The 15,388-nt window shown below is 39.9% G+C and overlaps 1 protein-coding gene across 1 annotated transcript in view; it reads left to right on the top strand.

The window, feature by feature from the left end:
• Positions 1 to 15,388, top strand: part of LOC116354711 (POU domain, class 6, transcription factor 2-like) — a 126,043-nt gene extending 110,655 nt beyond the window's left edge. The window contains exons 8-9 of the mRNA XM_031795289.1: positions 6,130 to 6,298; positions 11,721 to 15,388. Coding sequence (XP_031651149.1) covers positions 6,130 to 6,298; positions 11,721 to 12,243 — 692 coding nt within the window. The 3' untranslated portion in view covers positions 12,244 to 15,388. The remainder of the gene's footprint in view (positions 1 to 6,129; positions 6,299 to 11,720) is intronic.

Raw genomic sequence — 15,388 nt, 5'->3', positions numbered from 1 at the left:
ATCAAAAGTTTGGGGTCCCTTAGAAATGTCCTTGGTTTTGAAAGAAAATCAACAAAAAGATTGGTCCATTGAAATAACAACAAATTGATCCGAAATACAGTGTAGACATTGTTAATGTTGTAAATGACTAGTGTAGCTGTTACGGCTTTCTTCCGTCGAAGGAGAGTCGGACCAAAATGCAGCGTGGTTAGTTCGATACATGTTTAATAAATGAATAAACACGACTAATACAAAAACAAGAAACGGAACGTGAAAACCTATACAGCCTATCTGGTGAATACAAACACACTGAGACAGGAACAATCACCCACAAAACACACAGTGAAACCCAGGCTACCTAAATATGGTTCCCAATCAGAAACAACGAGAATCACCTGACTCTGATTGAGAACCGCCTCAGGCAGCCATAGACTATGCTAGACACCCCTACTCAGCCACAATCCCAATACCTACTAAAACCCCAATACCAAAACACAACACAAAATAAACCCATGTCACACCCTGGCCTGACCAACTAAATATATAAACACAAAATACTAAGACCAGGGCGTGACAGTAGTTGGAAAAGGCAGATTTTTTATGGAATATCTACATAGGCGTACAGAGGCCAATTATCAGCAACCATCACTCCTGTGTTCCAATGGCACGTTGTGTTAGCTAATCCAAGTTTATCATTTTAAAAGGCCAATTGATCATTAGCAAATTAATTAATTAATTAATTAAATTAGCATAGCTGAAAACTGTTGTTCTGATTAAAGAAGCAATAAAACTGGCCTTCTTCAGGCAAGTTGAGTATCTGGAGCATCAGCATTTGTGCGTTCGATTACAGGCTCAAAATGGCCAGAAACAAATAACTTTCTTCTGATATGTGTCAGTCTATTCTTGTTCTGAGAAATGAAGGCTATTCCATGCGAGAAATTGTCAAGAAACTGAAGATCTCGTACAACGTTGTGTACTACTCCCTTCACAGGATAGCGAAAACTGTCTCTAACCAGAATAGAAAGGGGAGTGGGAGGCCCCGGTGCACAACTGAGCAAGAGGACAAGTACATTAGAGTGTCTAGTTTGAGAAACAGACGCATCACAAGTCCTCAACTAGCAGCTTCATTATTAAATAGTACCCGCAAAACACCAGTCTCAACGTCAACAGTGAAGAGGCGACTCCAGGATGTTGGCCTTCTAGACAGAGTTCCTCTGTCCAGTGTCTGTTCTTTTTCCCATCTTAATCTTTTCTTTTTATTGGCCAGTCTGAGGTATGCCTTTTTCTTTGCAACTCTGCCTAGGAGGCCAGCATCCCGGAATCGCCTCTTCACTGTTGATGCTGAGATGTTGTATTCGGCACGTGACAAAATATGATTTAATTTGTATCAAAAGATTGGCTGGTCCTCATTACTCCCTTTTTGTTTACAAAGCTTTACTACACAAGCTTCCGACCTACCTCACTTCACTGTTAAAATTGGAATATATTAAAACCAAACCCATTCACAGAGATGGTTACCTCTCAAGGTTCCACTAGTACACACCGATCTAGGTAAATCCGCCTTCAGTTTTAGTGATTCCTATTTTTGGTATAGCCTACCAAACTCCCTACATCTTGACTCTCTGATGCCTCTAGTTCATTTTAGGTCTTTATGTTGAGTGAATTTAATGAGAATTGGTCAATAATTGGATTTGTGGTGTTTGAAGCTATATTGTTGATTATGTCATTTGTAGTTATTTCATCTGTATTGATCATTTTGTATTTGTATTGTTGTCCTCAGGGCACCATTGTAAATGAGACCCTGGTCTCAATGGGTTACCCCAAAATAAAAGTTGAATAAAATTAGCTTTGTCTTAAACCGTACTCCTAGCTAGTAGTTTTTTTCATCTTGAAACAGGTTTTAACAGGATTCCTAAGACCTTTTCTGAGATGCTTTGTCGATATGGGCCCTGGTCTGACAAACACCGCTCTAGCTCTGTTGTTTTATGACAGAAAGGGCCTGCGTCCCAAATGGCACCCTATTCCCTATATAGTGCACTACTTTTGACCAGATGAACCCCCCCCCCCCCCTCCCCCATTAAGTAAAAAAATATACTATGGGCCCTGGTCAAAAGTATTGCACTACGTAGTTCTCCAAATGTTCACCCGTCTGGAGCTCGGCCGCTGTAGAAGCACGGAAGCCCCACTCTTATGAGGCCTCACGGCAAGATGACAGCTCAATAGATTTTTCTTTAAACACGCTTGGAGGATTCCTTTAATAATTAATTGATAATGACCAAGATGAATAATTCACCGGCACAAACCTTGCTTTAGTAAGCAGTATGCCAGGGCACAATGTGTACAATGTGAAATCACTTTTTATTAGCTATGAAATTCTTCAAATGCTCTGGGGGGGAAAAAAGTTTCCTAAAGTCACTTACACTGAGTGTGCAAAACATTATTAACACCTGCTCTTTCCATGACAGACGGTCAGTGAATCCAGATGTAAGCTACGATCCCTTATTGATGTCACCTTGGATGTTAAATCCACTTCAATCAGTGTAGATGAAGAAGGGTTTTTAAGCTTTGAGACAATTGAGACATGGATTGTGTTTGTGTGCCATTCAGAGGGTGAATGGGCAAGACAAAAATATGTAAGTGCCCTTTGAATGGGGTATGGTAGTAGGTGCCAGCGTGGGGGCTGTTAAGGAGACTGTATTTCACCCACACTGACAGTCAGGAGACATGACCGCAGTCAAACACCATGTGACCATTGAGTCACTGCAACTAGGCTTCTTCAAAAGTGTGGTTTGATGCCTCTGATGGTCATTAGTAGCCTACCAAACCTGCTAATGGACCGGTACTCAGCACTCTAAAATCAAATCAAACATTTCATACTGGCAGAATCTCTTTTAATACCTCACTGTGTGTGTGTGTGTGTGTGTGTGTGTGTGTGTGTGTGTGTGTGTGTGTAGACACATATTGTAGGCTACCATATGAGGAGGAAATTATAGTCCTAAAAATGCTTTCCAGTTTCACTGACTCACCCAATGATGCGCAGGTCATTGTTAGGTAATGGCCGACGTGTTCGTGCCAAAAGCCTATCTCTCTCTTGTTTTACTTTGTAAAACGATATTTGGAAGTTGATCAAATATTTCCGTAGCCTACAGCATACGGATTAGTTGCTTTTCTTTTCAGCAGGAGCCATTTGCTTTGCAACCTGCGTTTTCCGGCGATTGTATTTGAAATATTGCAAAAGGTGTGTTTTGTCTGCATGCTGTTCACCGACAGATTTGCAGCATGTTCCTGACTGTAGGCTATGCCTTCATATTGGGCTACACAATCCACAGCTAAGCTATTTCTAATGATGCTATTGAGCCCATACAGCTAAATTACAGGACTACTCATGTTGTAGTAGGCTATTCTGAATTATGTCATTTCTTTCTGAACAGACAGCAGTAATTCTATAACTTTGGCAAATGTATTTCAATTCATAAGCCCAGACATTGCGCAATCGCGTTTGGAAACCGAGTTTTGACTGGCCACTATATAATAAAAGCAGATCCCAGCTTTCTCGTGCTGCTATATTTATTGCTCACAAACGGTGTAGCCTTCCTGGCATATAAAAACGTAACTGCAGGTAATTCGCTATTCCAGTGCAGGCTATGGATGACTTTTTAAAATTCTAGACATACATTAGTAGGCTATAAGTAAAGACCAGATTAAATTGAGAGCACTGCATGAGCATATTATCAAGTGCTTGTCAAATTATGAATGGAAAAACTGATGAAGTGTGTGCAGCCTGCACAAGAAACAGAGAAGAGTGCTTCCATTTCATGCAGAGCCACGGGCAGTTGGAGTTCTTAAAAATCATCGGAATAAAATGTAAATATACATTATTTTTTTAAAGAGAAAAAAAAAATCACAAAAGTAGGGCACACTTCCGTAGCTACGTCTGTAGCGCGGGCAACATTTTGTTTCAGCATCTCCACTTTGGCAAACCATTTTGTATAATTAACAAGAGTATGTTGCTATCTCGACTCAGATGCAGACACAAGATGCAGACGCAAGAGGCAGATCACTCGAATCTCAGGTATTTGTTGTTACACAGGGGGCAGGCAAAGGGCAGGCAGGGGTTTGTAAACCAGGTCAGTCGGGCAGGTACAGAATGGCAGGCAGAATCAGGGTCAGGACAGGCAGAAAGGTCAGAACCGAGAAGACTAGAAAACAAAACTTGAAAACAGGTAAAAACGGGAAACACGCTGGTATGACTTGAACAAGGCAAGACGAACTAGCAACAAACAAACAGAAAACACAGGTATAAATACACAGGGGCTAATGGGAGGGAAAATGTGAGACACCTGGTGGTCGCCCTGAATGACGAGTCGCCACTGTCAGGGTGTGACAGTTGCAGGATTCAATCATTGTAATTATAAGAGTTTTTTCCCTGTCCCTTTCTCTGTGATTGTCATTCTAATGGAATCTAGAAAGAACAAAACCCTGTCCTCAAACAATGAATTAGTTATGGGCAAAGACACAAAACATCCACATCAAATTCAATATTTTTCTTGATCAAATAACATGGACAACAAACCACTTTTTGTGCAGTTACTGTATTGTACATTAGCTGGTCATCTAGGTTTGTACCTGTAGACTTTCAATCACCATGAAGAAAAACAATGCACAATACAGTAATCGAATACATTGAGACATCAAGGAGTTTGTGATGAGGTGATGTGATGATGTGGCTTAGTTGGTAGAGCATGGTGCTTATAGGGTTGTGGGTTCGATTCTCACGAGGAACCAGTATGAAAATATATACACTCACTACTGTAAGTTGCTCTGGATAAGCATGTCTACTGAAAAGGAATTAGTAGACCATTTCAGTTTTCAAAACATATATCAAACTAGTATTTTTTATATTCCAGAAGTATTATTACAGATTAACTGTTTTGTACAGATAATTATCAGACTCATGTTACAAATGCTGGTAAATACTCAAAATTTCATGACCGCCACAGCCCTAGCCAGGCGCATTGGTTTATGTCAAGAACTTCTACGTTTTTCACACTCAACAGTTTCCCATGTGCATCAAGAATGGTGCACCATCCATAGGACAGTCAGCCAACTTGACACAACTGTGGGAAGCATTGGAGTCAACATGGGCCAGCATCCCTGTGGAACACTTGTAGAGTCCCTGCCCCCGACGAACTGAGGCTGTTCTGAGGGCAAAAGGGGGTGCAACTCAATATTAGGAAGGTGTTAGTAATGTTTTGTACCCTCAGTGTATATGGGGGTCTGCAAAGCAGCAATTTACAAAAACATTCCTATGAAGTGAATTCTACACAGAGGAGTTTTTTGTCATCTGTCAACACTTGAGTTGTGCAGTGCACAGCAGCACAATCTTTCTGTGGAGACCTCAATTGACTAACCCAAAGGAGGGACACATGAATAGGAATGGTTCTCTAATAAACATTCCACAGACCTTAACTTTTATTATAAAAGCAGGGAGAGTGGGTTATAAAACTGTTTGCATGAATGAATGCCGAGAATGGCAATTGGACACCGTAGACTAACTTATTAAATGGCTTTATGCCACAGAGTATGTTGTATGAGCTTTTATATGGAAGATTGAAGGAGGAACATTTTCAATTTAGTGTTAAATGCAAAGCCAGCCTTTCACTCTCACTACCATTGATACAGCACATACTGTACAGAGACTGCTATTATCAACGAGAGAGGCAGAGAAGCACCAAAATGAGAATCACTGCTAATTGAAGATACATTTCATAATCTATTTTCTAAAGCTACTCGTTGCTCGTCAACAGAGAGCAGCATGGTCCCATTATATTGGAATGTATATACTGTATATGAGCTACATTCCTTATATCCAGTGTGTTTAACAGTACTATTCAGGTAACGGAAACCTGCCTCACTCTGCAATCCCTGACAAAGAGCTTTTGAGATGTTGTTCTATTGAACAGGCCATCACAATAAAGGCATTTTAACTCTATGAAGAGAAACCCTGACGAAGACAGCTTGCTGTTGAAACGTTGGTGAATAAATAATTGCATTGGAGCTACTCGTGTGCAGATTTTCCTTTAAACTATATGAAGAGTGCCTTGGTCCTCCTCGTTTTTTTGAGCCACTCCTTCTGTGTTGTATTTGTAGACCCCCAGATGGCTCCCAGCGAGGTGGATGGGGTCAACCTGGAGGAGATTCGGGAGTTTGCCAAAGCATTCAAGATCCGTCGCTTGTCCCTTGGCCTGACCCAGACTCAGGTGGGACAGGCGCTCAGCGCGGCCGAGGGCCCAGCCTATAGTCAGTCTGCCATCTGCAGGTAAGGAAGACTTGGGGTGCCATGTGATTAACATCAAAGCATGCTATATTTGACCATAGATCTGTTGATTATGGTGTCTTCTGGAATATTCCTATCCTTCCCATCAAGTGATAAATTGTTTTTTCTTTACTGCAGTGCAGAATTTAAGTTTACTAACTCATTGTGGTGTTAAAATGACAAATAAATACAATATATTACCAGTGTTATGGAAATATATATGTCATTCATGTACAACATCTATACCATTTCATATCTGAATGGTGGACAATCATTTCTCTGTAGTTCAACTGACCCTCTTGCTCCACTCCGGTCAGTATGCAGTAGTAGCTACAGTAGACGAAGGCACTCAGCACTGCTGTACATGAGAATGCACATAATCGTCCGGTGTCCATGATGACTCACATCCATATTTCATCTCATATTTAGGCAGACATCATTAAGATATTAAAATGAATACATAATTGAAGACCATCCAGTCAAATTAAGCTCTCACGTCAATTCTTTGCCCTCTTCTTTCTCTCCTCTCACACAAGAGCGCGCTGTAACTTATGCAAAATACATTACCGAGAGTATTACACGAAGCACTTAACGCATTTAATAATTACTAAGGCCTTTTGCTGTTCCCTCTACATTGGGCTTCAGAGAACCTGTCAATGTTCTACAGTCCCGCAGGCACATGCGTTTAGTCATAAACAGCTGCATTACCTATTCATTAGATAATCAGACATATAGTATTACGATTCAATCTCTTCCTTTTTTATGCCTTTCCTTCCACCTGGTTGACTTTAGTGCAAATGAAATAGACCCCTTTGAAAATACACCTACAGTATCTCTAATCAGACAAAGGCACATAGGGTGGGCAACATTATATTAACCCAAAGAGTTTCACATGATCAAAAAGTATGATACTTTATGTTTTTCTCTCACCAAACACGTAATGTGTTCTTTTTAGCAGAGACTTTTACCCAAAGCGACTTACAGTCATGCGTGCATACATTTTATGTTTGGGTAGTCCCGGGAATAGAACCCACTATCCTGGCATGGCAAACACCATGCTTTACCAACTGAGCAACAGAGGACTACACGCAAAGGCAATAGTTTTAACAATATCATAATTATGTTGTTTTCTTTAATTCTGGCATTTGTCCGTGACTTTACCGTGGCAAATTTCGTGTTCCCTTTTCTTTGTACTCTACCCATAGTGTTTTGCCTTACCATAGTTGCATGCTTCACTGTCAACAGTTATCAGCACTGTACCCCGTCTTATTCCTGTATTCATTTGTAATGTGTTTCTGAAATACATGTGCTTTGCTGATGACCTGCCCTGCTTCTGTGACATATTGGTGCAATGGGCTTTTAAAAGTTTCATCACATCAACATCAAACGGCCAATATAATCTGAAACTGGGGGGGGGAGCAGGGTTCTTATGATGGACAGCCCTTTCAAACTAATGTTTAAAGTCTTTTTAAAAAATCAAACATGAAATATTTACAAGCATCCATAATTCAGATATTTATAACATACATTAAAAGCCATTAGCTTAAAATAAATAAACAGGTAATATGTCCTTGAGGGTTCATTTATGTCGGTAAGATAGTGTTGTTTTTTTTGCTTGTATGACATTGGACATGACAAGCATCTTCTATGTTTTAAGTAGAGAGGCAGTCTTCACATGCTTTAGTTTAGTTAACATCAACAGAGACATGGAAGTTGGGGGAGAAGAGGGGACCGCATGCTAGCTCAGGGGCATGTTGTTGTCCGATATCACTGGAACAGGCAGTGACAGATGGTTCCATCTTGTCTGATTCCATTGCTCCCTTTGTTAAAAAGCCTTATTAGCTTATCACAGGGGGAACAAACATCCCATAAGTACATCATCAGACCAATGGGTTTGGATCTTGTCTTATGATAGAGTGCTTGGTACATGCAATATGTCATATTGCTGCATGTCATATTTATGGGTTAAACAAAAAACTATTATTCTATTGTATCAGTTATGTATAGATCATGTTGCAGATTATGATTGATGGCATCGATTCTTTCATCAAATGGAGGACACATCTTATTGCAGAAAAAAATGCATGAAGTTTGAATCCACCTCAATAAAATTACAGTTCATGTCCAAAGATTCACGGTGCTCTCGATGTGAATGCTGCTCAGAATGCATAGGTGCACAGTGTTGTCTTAACTACTCATTGCTGGTGTAATTCTTGAAGGGGAATCATGGCGCTGCATGCATGTTTAAGCTGCATGCGTTTACGGCCTTCCTTCACGCTAGAACACAGCCCGTCCACATCAACGATTCACATCTCGTGACAAGAAACGGTTGTCTCTAATTTGCGCATCAATGTTGCAGATACGTGCCTTCACGTCCTCGATATGTCTATTTAATCACATCCACTTCTGTCTCGACCTGCTCCTGGGTTAATATCTGAAAGATGGGATACTGATCTGCCCCTTGTATTCTGTAAGTCATAGAGCCTCCACTCAGTCAAAGACCCACTCTTAGCCATCATCATATGCAAACCTTCATTTTGGGCTACACTTAAGCGATGTTTGTGCCTGGCCTGAAAAAAGGTACTTTTAAGACAGTTAAGAGAGAGAGACAATGGGGGTAAAAAAGGTAGAGGTATGTTTTTATTTTCCCCTGGTGGTTCTGAACCAGTGGGGAGCCAGCCGAGCAGCTCCCAACTCATTTTAGTGCATTTGGTTCCTGTTGATCCATGAAATGTCCTGTCTCTACCGACTCCTCATATTTACTAAAGTATTCCCTGCAGTATATAACCGTCCTCTTTCCGCTGTTTAAAAGGTGGTTATAAACAATAATGGCTGTCGACAAGCAGAGATGCACCAACAATCAGAGAGGGGAAAAAGGAAACAACAGGCAGGGTCCTTCTTCAGTAAGCTAGGGCAGCATCACTTCCCTACTGTTCTGTATAACAAGCCGACTTGCCACTAAGAAATGTCTTTCATTTTGTTTGTGTGAGAGGGGTCCTTTCCCCCAGCTCTAAGGCTCTCCTCACCTGCCTGCCAGGAAGATTCTATCAAAGACATCCATGTTCGGTCAAGATCTTAGAAGAGGCCTGCACAGGAACGGCTGTTGTTTTAAAGGGGGATCACCTTTTTCTCTCAGCTGCTCGCTCCCTAACACCTGGACAGATGTCTGGACTCTCGTTAGAGGGCAGGCAGCTCAAACCACACTCTGACACTGACCCCATTATTATACAGCATGAGAGAAACCCAGCAACTTTAGCCCAGGTCCATCTTCTTTCATCATGTGAAAGCCAAACGCCATCTCTGTGCTTGTCTCACAGAACTCTGCAACTGACAGGTTCAGAGTACACAGAGCTACAGTACAGATACTCCTGAAAATGTTCTAATAGGACAGTAGTATCAACTATTTGTTGAGATTAAACTGATTCAGCAAGCCATAATTCAGCTACTGTTCGTGACTCAGGAACTCTGTCAAAATGTTATAACTATAGTCTTGAGCTATTGAAGTTACTTTTCAAAAGCACTAAAGTGCACAATACATTCAATTCAAATAATGACTTATGCTTCATGCATCCATAAACTCTGAAGTATATTCAAGTCTGAAGGGTGGAAATGTATTCATATTAAATATACAAGAGAACTTGAGGCAGGAGAAAAGTTTGAAAAATGTGAATGTGGATTAATAATTCATACTGCTTTTGCAAAGAAATTACAGTTATGTATTTACACTTGCTCAAATCGCATACAAGCATTTTTTTTGATTAAGGACTATTTTCAAAACAGAATCCACAAGACACAAAACTCTGTGGCCTTTTGCAAAAGAGTAGATGTGTTTTCAAAATGTAGTTGCCTTCTGAAAACATAAATACATTCATTAAAACTCTACTGTACTGTCCACATTGCAAATAGATCCATCAAAAGAGCACGACTGCCTGCAAAAAGATTAACACAACCACACTCATCTCTCGAGTCCAAGCAGACAAAACAGAAAGTTAGTCTGTCTTTTAAAAATCCCACTTAGATCAATACATTTTCTTTACAGTCACCAAATCATGATGGTCAAAATTGCAGAATTATGAGCAATTATATATTTCACCAAACAATTTCATACATATCAAATCAAATATTTATCCTGATAAAAATGGAAAAAAGAAAATAATAAGCCCGTTGTGTAGGATTCATTCATCGATATCATCACAATCCAATTCCATGTATTCAATACATACAGTAGGCTGGTTTGCTCACATTTTGTAGACTTTCCAATTGGTTCCAGAAACACAATCCACAATAGAAATGGGAAAGGTGAATACAATGGAGAAACACAACTGATACAGTCTGAATGTATACTGTATAGGCCTCAATCTACACCAAAGCAAAGCTCTATCATCGAAGGTCACAACATTGGAGATGATGACTTAGGAGTAACCCACAGTGACTTATAAGTAACCCAACTTCATTCTCTGCATCTCTGCATGTCCGCAATATTGTAAAAAAAAAATCATAAAAAGTGGACAGTCCCCATTGCATAGATCATTCTCTATATTGTACATGGTTTGACACTGATGGGGGGGATTTTTAACATGTTGTGCAATAGTATTTATTTATGACAGAAAGTGAACAGAGTTGCACACATTTCTCTTCTGATGAAAACAATGAGTTAACATTTCTGAGAACAAAACACTTAACAGTGAGTTTTGTGTTCATTGTTGACGTTTGTATTTAAAGTTTTGCAAACAAGTGGTCTAACATATACAAGTCAGGTACAAAGGCAAGAAAATGATCAGTTCTGTAACTGCATATGAGCGTTTGATCATTGCTGTTGTGCTATAGATACGTTTCAACACTGATACAGAAATGGAGTGTAAGCGACTGAGAAGATCTAGATGCATGCACTGCTGCCTGTTTGGCCATATGAATTAAAAACAGATTTTATTTTATCACTTCAAGGGAAGGTATGGGAATAATGTTCAATTAATTGTTTGGTTAACCCCTTTTTACCTTTTTGTGATTGGTGATATAATACGTGGATTATATTTCACATCAATGTGTTGTGTAATCTACATTGCTAAAGCTCAGTGTTTGATCATGATAGTTAGATGCTCTGTCTGTTTTTTGGGGGGGTCTATCTGAAGTCTTTTTTTTAGCCAATGGCAGGGTATCCTCACTCCAACACTGCCTATCTGGGACAGCGAATCACAACCAAATACAAGACAAGCGAAAAACAATATAGCACCACATGTAACACTCTCTTCCAATTGCTACAACTTTGGCTACAAACTGTCATGACTGTATCCAAGGCTGGTGGATGTCTCTGTCCCAGTGGCAGTTGTCTGGGAGAGGTGGCCCTTCCAGTTCACTGAGGCAGGCAGGTTATCCCTTGGCCCAGCAGGGCACCTAAGTAAGATTCTTCTCTCTCAATTCTCCCCAGACACACCATCCTGAGAAGCCACTTTTTCCTACCACAGGAAGCCCAAGAGAACACTATAGGTAGCAGTCTGACAGGCAAACTGAACCCTGGCCTTTTATATCCTGCCAGGTTTGAGAAGTTGGACATCACCCCAAAAAGCGCCCAGAAGATTAAGCCCGTTCTGGAGCGCTGGATGGCCGAGGCCGAGGCCCGCCACCGGTCCGGCATGCAGAACCTGACCGAGTTTATTGGCAGCGAGCCCTCCAAAAAACGCAAGCGGAGGACCTCGTTCACCCCGCAAGCACTGGAGATCCTAAACAGCCACTTCGAGAAGAACACGCACCCCTCTGGACAGGAAATGACCGAGATAGCCGAGAAACTGAACTATGACCGCGAGGTGGTCCGCGTCTGGTTCTGCAACAAGAGGCAAGCGTTGAAAAACACAATAAAGCGGTTGAAACAGCCCGGTGACCTGGACCTGGACCTCGGCCCGACCGCGCCCATGGACCCTCTCTGTGATTCTCTGGATGAGATCCCAAAATGAACGACCAAAACTAGAGATAAAGAGAAAAGTCCAAACAACATGGTGGATCATGACCCAAAGTGGGAAGAAGAATGAAAGAACATTCCAGCCCTTTTATAGAGTCAACTGAAAAGGACAGTTAGGAAAGTTTGCTAACGAGAATACGTGTTATCAGTGTGATTACCACAGTTATTGACCTTTGCCGAAATCCCCAAATAAAAATAAATATGTTAGTATTTGATAGAAAAAGATTACAAACCTAGAGTGTGCTGTTTCAAAGAGTTCTAGTTCTGGCCTCATAGACCAGAATATTGTCCAAATTTGGGTTCCCATTAGGGAGATTTTAGTAAAGGAATCATGCCAAAATCAAAGACAAAAACACTAACTACTTACCAAAGTCTGTTGCATTGGAATACTAAGAATAATTTTTTAAGTGTAAAAGTGTTCTAAATTTTTACATTTGTACTGGCAAGAACATCTAAGATATGTGTGTGAGTTTGGCTGTACATTTTATCTTTGTCTCACTTAATTTCATTATCTCCCGTGTTTATATGTAAATATCTACTAAATTGAAACCACAATGTCAAATTTGTCATGTAAATGCGTTTATTTGCTGTTCAACAATGGCATATTGTTTGTCTCAGACTCTTTCTCATCTGCAACTATTTTCAGTCACAGTGTAACTTTGTACAACTTTTACAAGTATTTATCGATGATTTTATGAGATTGTCTATGTTTTGGAGGAAGGGTAATAAACTGAAGGCTGTCTAAACAATGAGGGGATACTCTGTACCTAACCATATAGGTTCTGTCTCTGTGCACCGACTCTATTGTGGATATGTCTGAAGCTACTGTATCTCATTCTGTTGCCAAAGCCTGATAGCCAAAGAACACATTACTTCAGCTCAAGAACATGGGGGTATTTTACCTTGGCCAATAACATGTTTTAGTTATTGTTATGTGCCTAAGTTCCCTTTCTCTGGTTCTTTTTACTGTACAGTTTCTTTCATACACTGAGCTCAACTAAGTTACACAAAGGCCAACAGAATGCCAAATAACATTTTGATTCCAAAAAATTACTCTTTGTTAGTTCACAACCCTTTGATATTGCAATATAGAACATGTGTTTTACTGTGAGGACTTTTCTGCCCATCCCTTTCTGAAGTGTGTGTCTAGTTTTCTCTATTTGAAGAATTGCTCCTGCATGTTTGAGATGAACCACTTATAACAAAGTTGGACTTACAGAAATCTGGAAACAAGACAACATAAAACACAAAAGGCAGCCCAAGTTCCAAATCCCTAAATTACATGTATATTTTTCAGAGTACATTGTCACTGAGAACAAATTACACGTTAGTGGTTTTAGCAAATCTTTTTTACATGATTTGACCTTTAGAGCAAAATGTGCATTACTTCCCTTTAGCATTCAGTAACCCATTATAATCTTATCAATCTGAACGTTTTCTAATCGATGAATCTTTGTCTTCAGGGGTCAAATATGTTTTTGTGAAAATGTCCTGCTGCGGTTTTGTTTCTTTTCTTTGAGTGATTCTATAGTGAAGCCTTGACAGACAGTATAGCCTAATTCAAAAAGTATTTTGGGGAAAAGTCGTGTGAAATGCAAGACAACCAAGTAGCCCTTTCACAAGACATAATCCATATTCATTTCAACCAACAAATCAGAGGGTGTTATTGCTGTGTAGATGTTGGATATGAACAGAGTGTCGTCACAACATGTAGCTCACCTCCTATAGGTGTACTTCAATATTACCAGGGCCCACATGGAGGATTTAAGGAATCCATATTGTTACACCACTGATGTGTTAATAACCTATAGGCCTACAGCCACTGTGTTGAACTATAAAGAGTATTGCAAACTGATACACACATGTAAAAACCACTTTTCAGAACTCTGAAGATTACACATTGATATGAAATGTTCTAATTTGATTCAAGTAAAACACTTAGTCCCACTTTACACTGTTGCTTGCCTAGCAGCATAAAGTGCACTTGATAACACTTACAAACACATACGGAAATAGACATTAGTTGAGGAGAGTATACAGAAGGCTGAGGTTTGAGAGGCACTACATAGGAGCCACCCTTACGTGTTCATTTACCCTTTATTATTTACTGTAGGCCTACCTTGAGCAAAGATTGAATACTTTTAGCAGGAAGTCGTTTTTAACAGTGTAATATTGTAAGTCAGTATTACTAAATGGTGTTCATTCATAATATACTGTAAGTCATATGTGATTTGACTCAATTTAAAGACGTTTGTGTGTTCCCCCTCTGTCTCTCACCCCACCTCATCCCAACATGTAAGAGAAGTGATTATGCGGCTTCTGTATTGCATGGGCAGGTAGTACTGAGGCTAAACAATGAAGCTGTAACCAAAAACAAAAAGACAAAGGACGGAGTTAAACCTTCACGTAAACCCTTTGATGCTGGACCAAAGCTCTATAGTTATATGCACATTGTACAGAGAAATGGGTTAATGTCGCCGACAATCTTGAAATTCAAAGAGAATCGATGAGTAGATAAGTAGTAGTTCTTTTAAATTTGACGTCACCACTGCCCACCGTACATTGTGAGCAATGCCATGCAAAAACCATCAGAGAAAAAAAGACCCGAAAAATGACTCCTGTATTATGTTTGAAAGTAGTGTTCACTTCTCATGGGGGAGGGGGGAACTGAGATTCTGTATGACACCCGTTGTACTTTTGCCAAGTGGTTTCCAGGGTCACATGTATAGGACTTACTAGAGTTTGTTGTTACTTGTTTAGCTTTTTTTGTTACATGCACTTCTCAGTTTCAGTCTCCAAGATGTGCCCTATTTTATAGGGGGCAAAGAAGGCTTTTATGATTGTACCCGATTCTGTAAAAAAATAAAAAAGATAATCATAATTAAGATAAATGTTTTTAAATTATATCCACACAGACTCATACACCAACTGGTTTGAAATATTGTTATAACTCAAGAAAGACCTCGAAACCAAAGCTGATGAACCTGCAAAGGTTGCTTTTCATTTTATAGACTGAAACCTGTGCTTAATCTATACAGCAATATCTGTTTGGTCATTTAAGCGGCGCTTTGTGTATTTCTAAAAAGCTTCACGTCTGTCACATTTATTTGTACCATTATTAATAATAAACAAGTGTTAGA

The sequence above is a fragment of the Oncorhynchus kisutch genome, linkage group LG18 (genome assembly GCF_002021735.2).
Source record: "Oncorhynchus kisutch isolate 150728-3 linkage group LG18, Okis_V2, whole genome shotgun sequence".
NCBI lineage: Eukaryota > Metazoa > Chordata > Actinopteri > Salmoniformes > Salmonidae > Oncorhynchus > Oncorhynchus kisutch.
The sequence above is the reverse complement of the archived record's forward strand: the minus strand, read 5'-3'. Positions and strand labels throughout refer to the sequence as shown.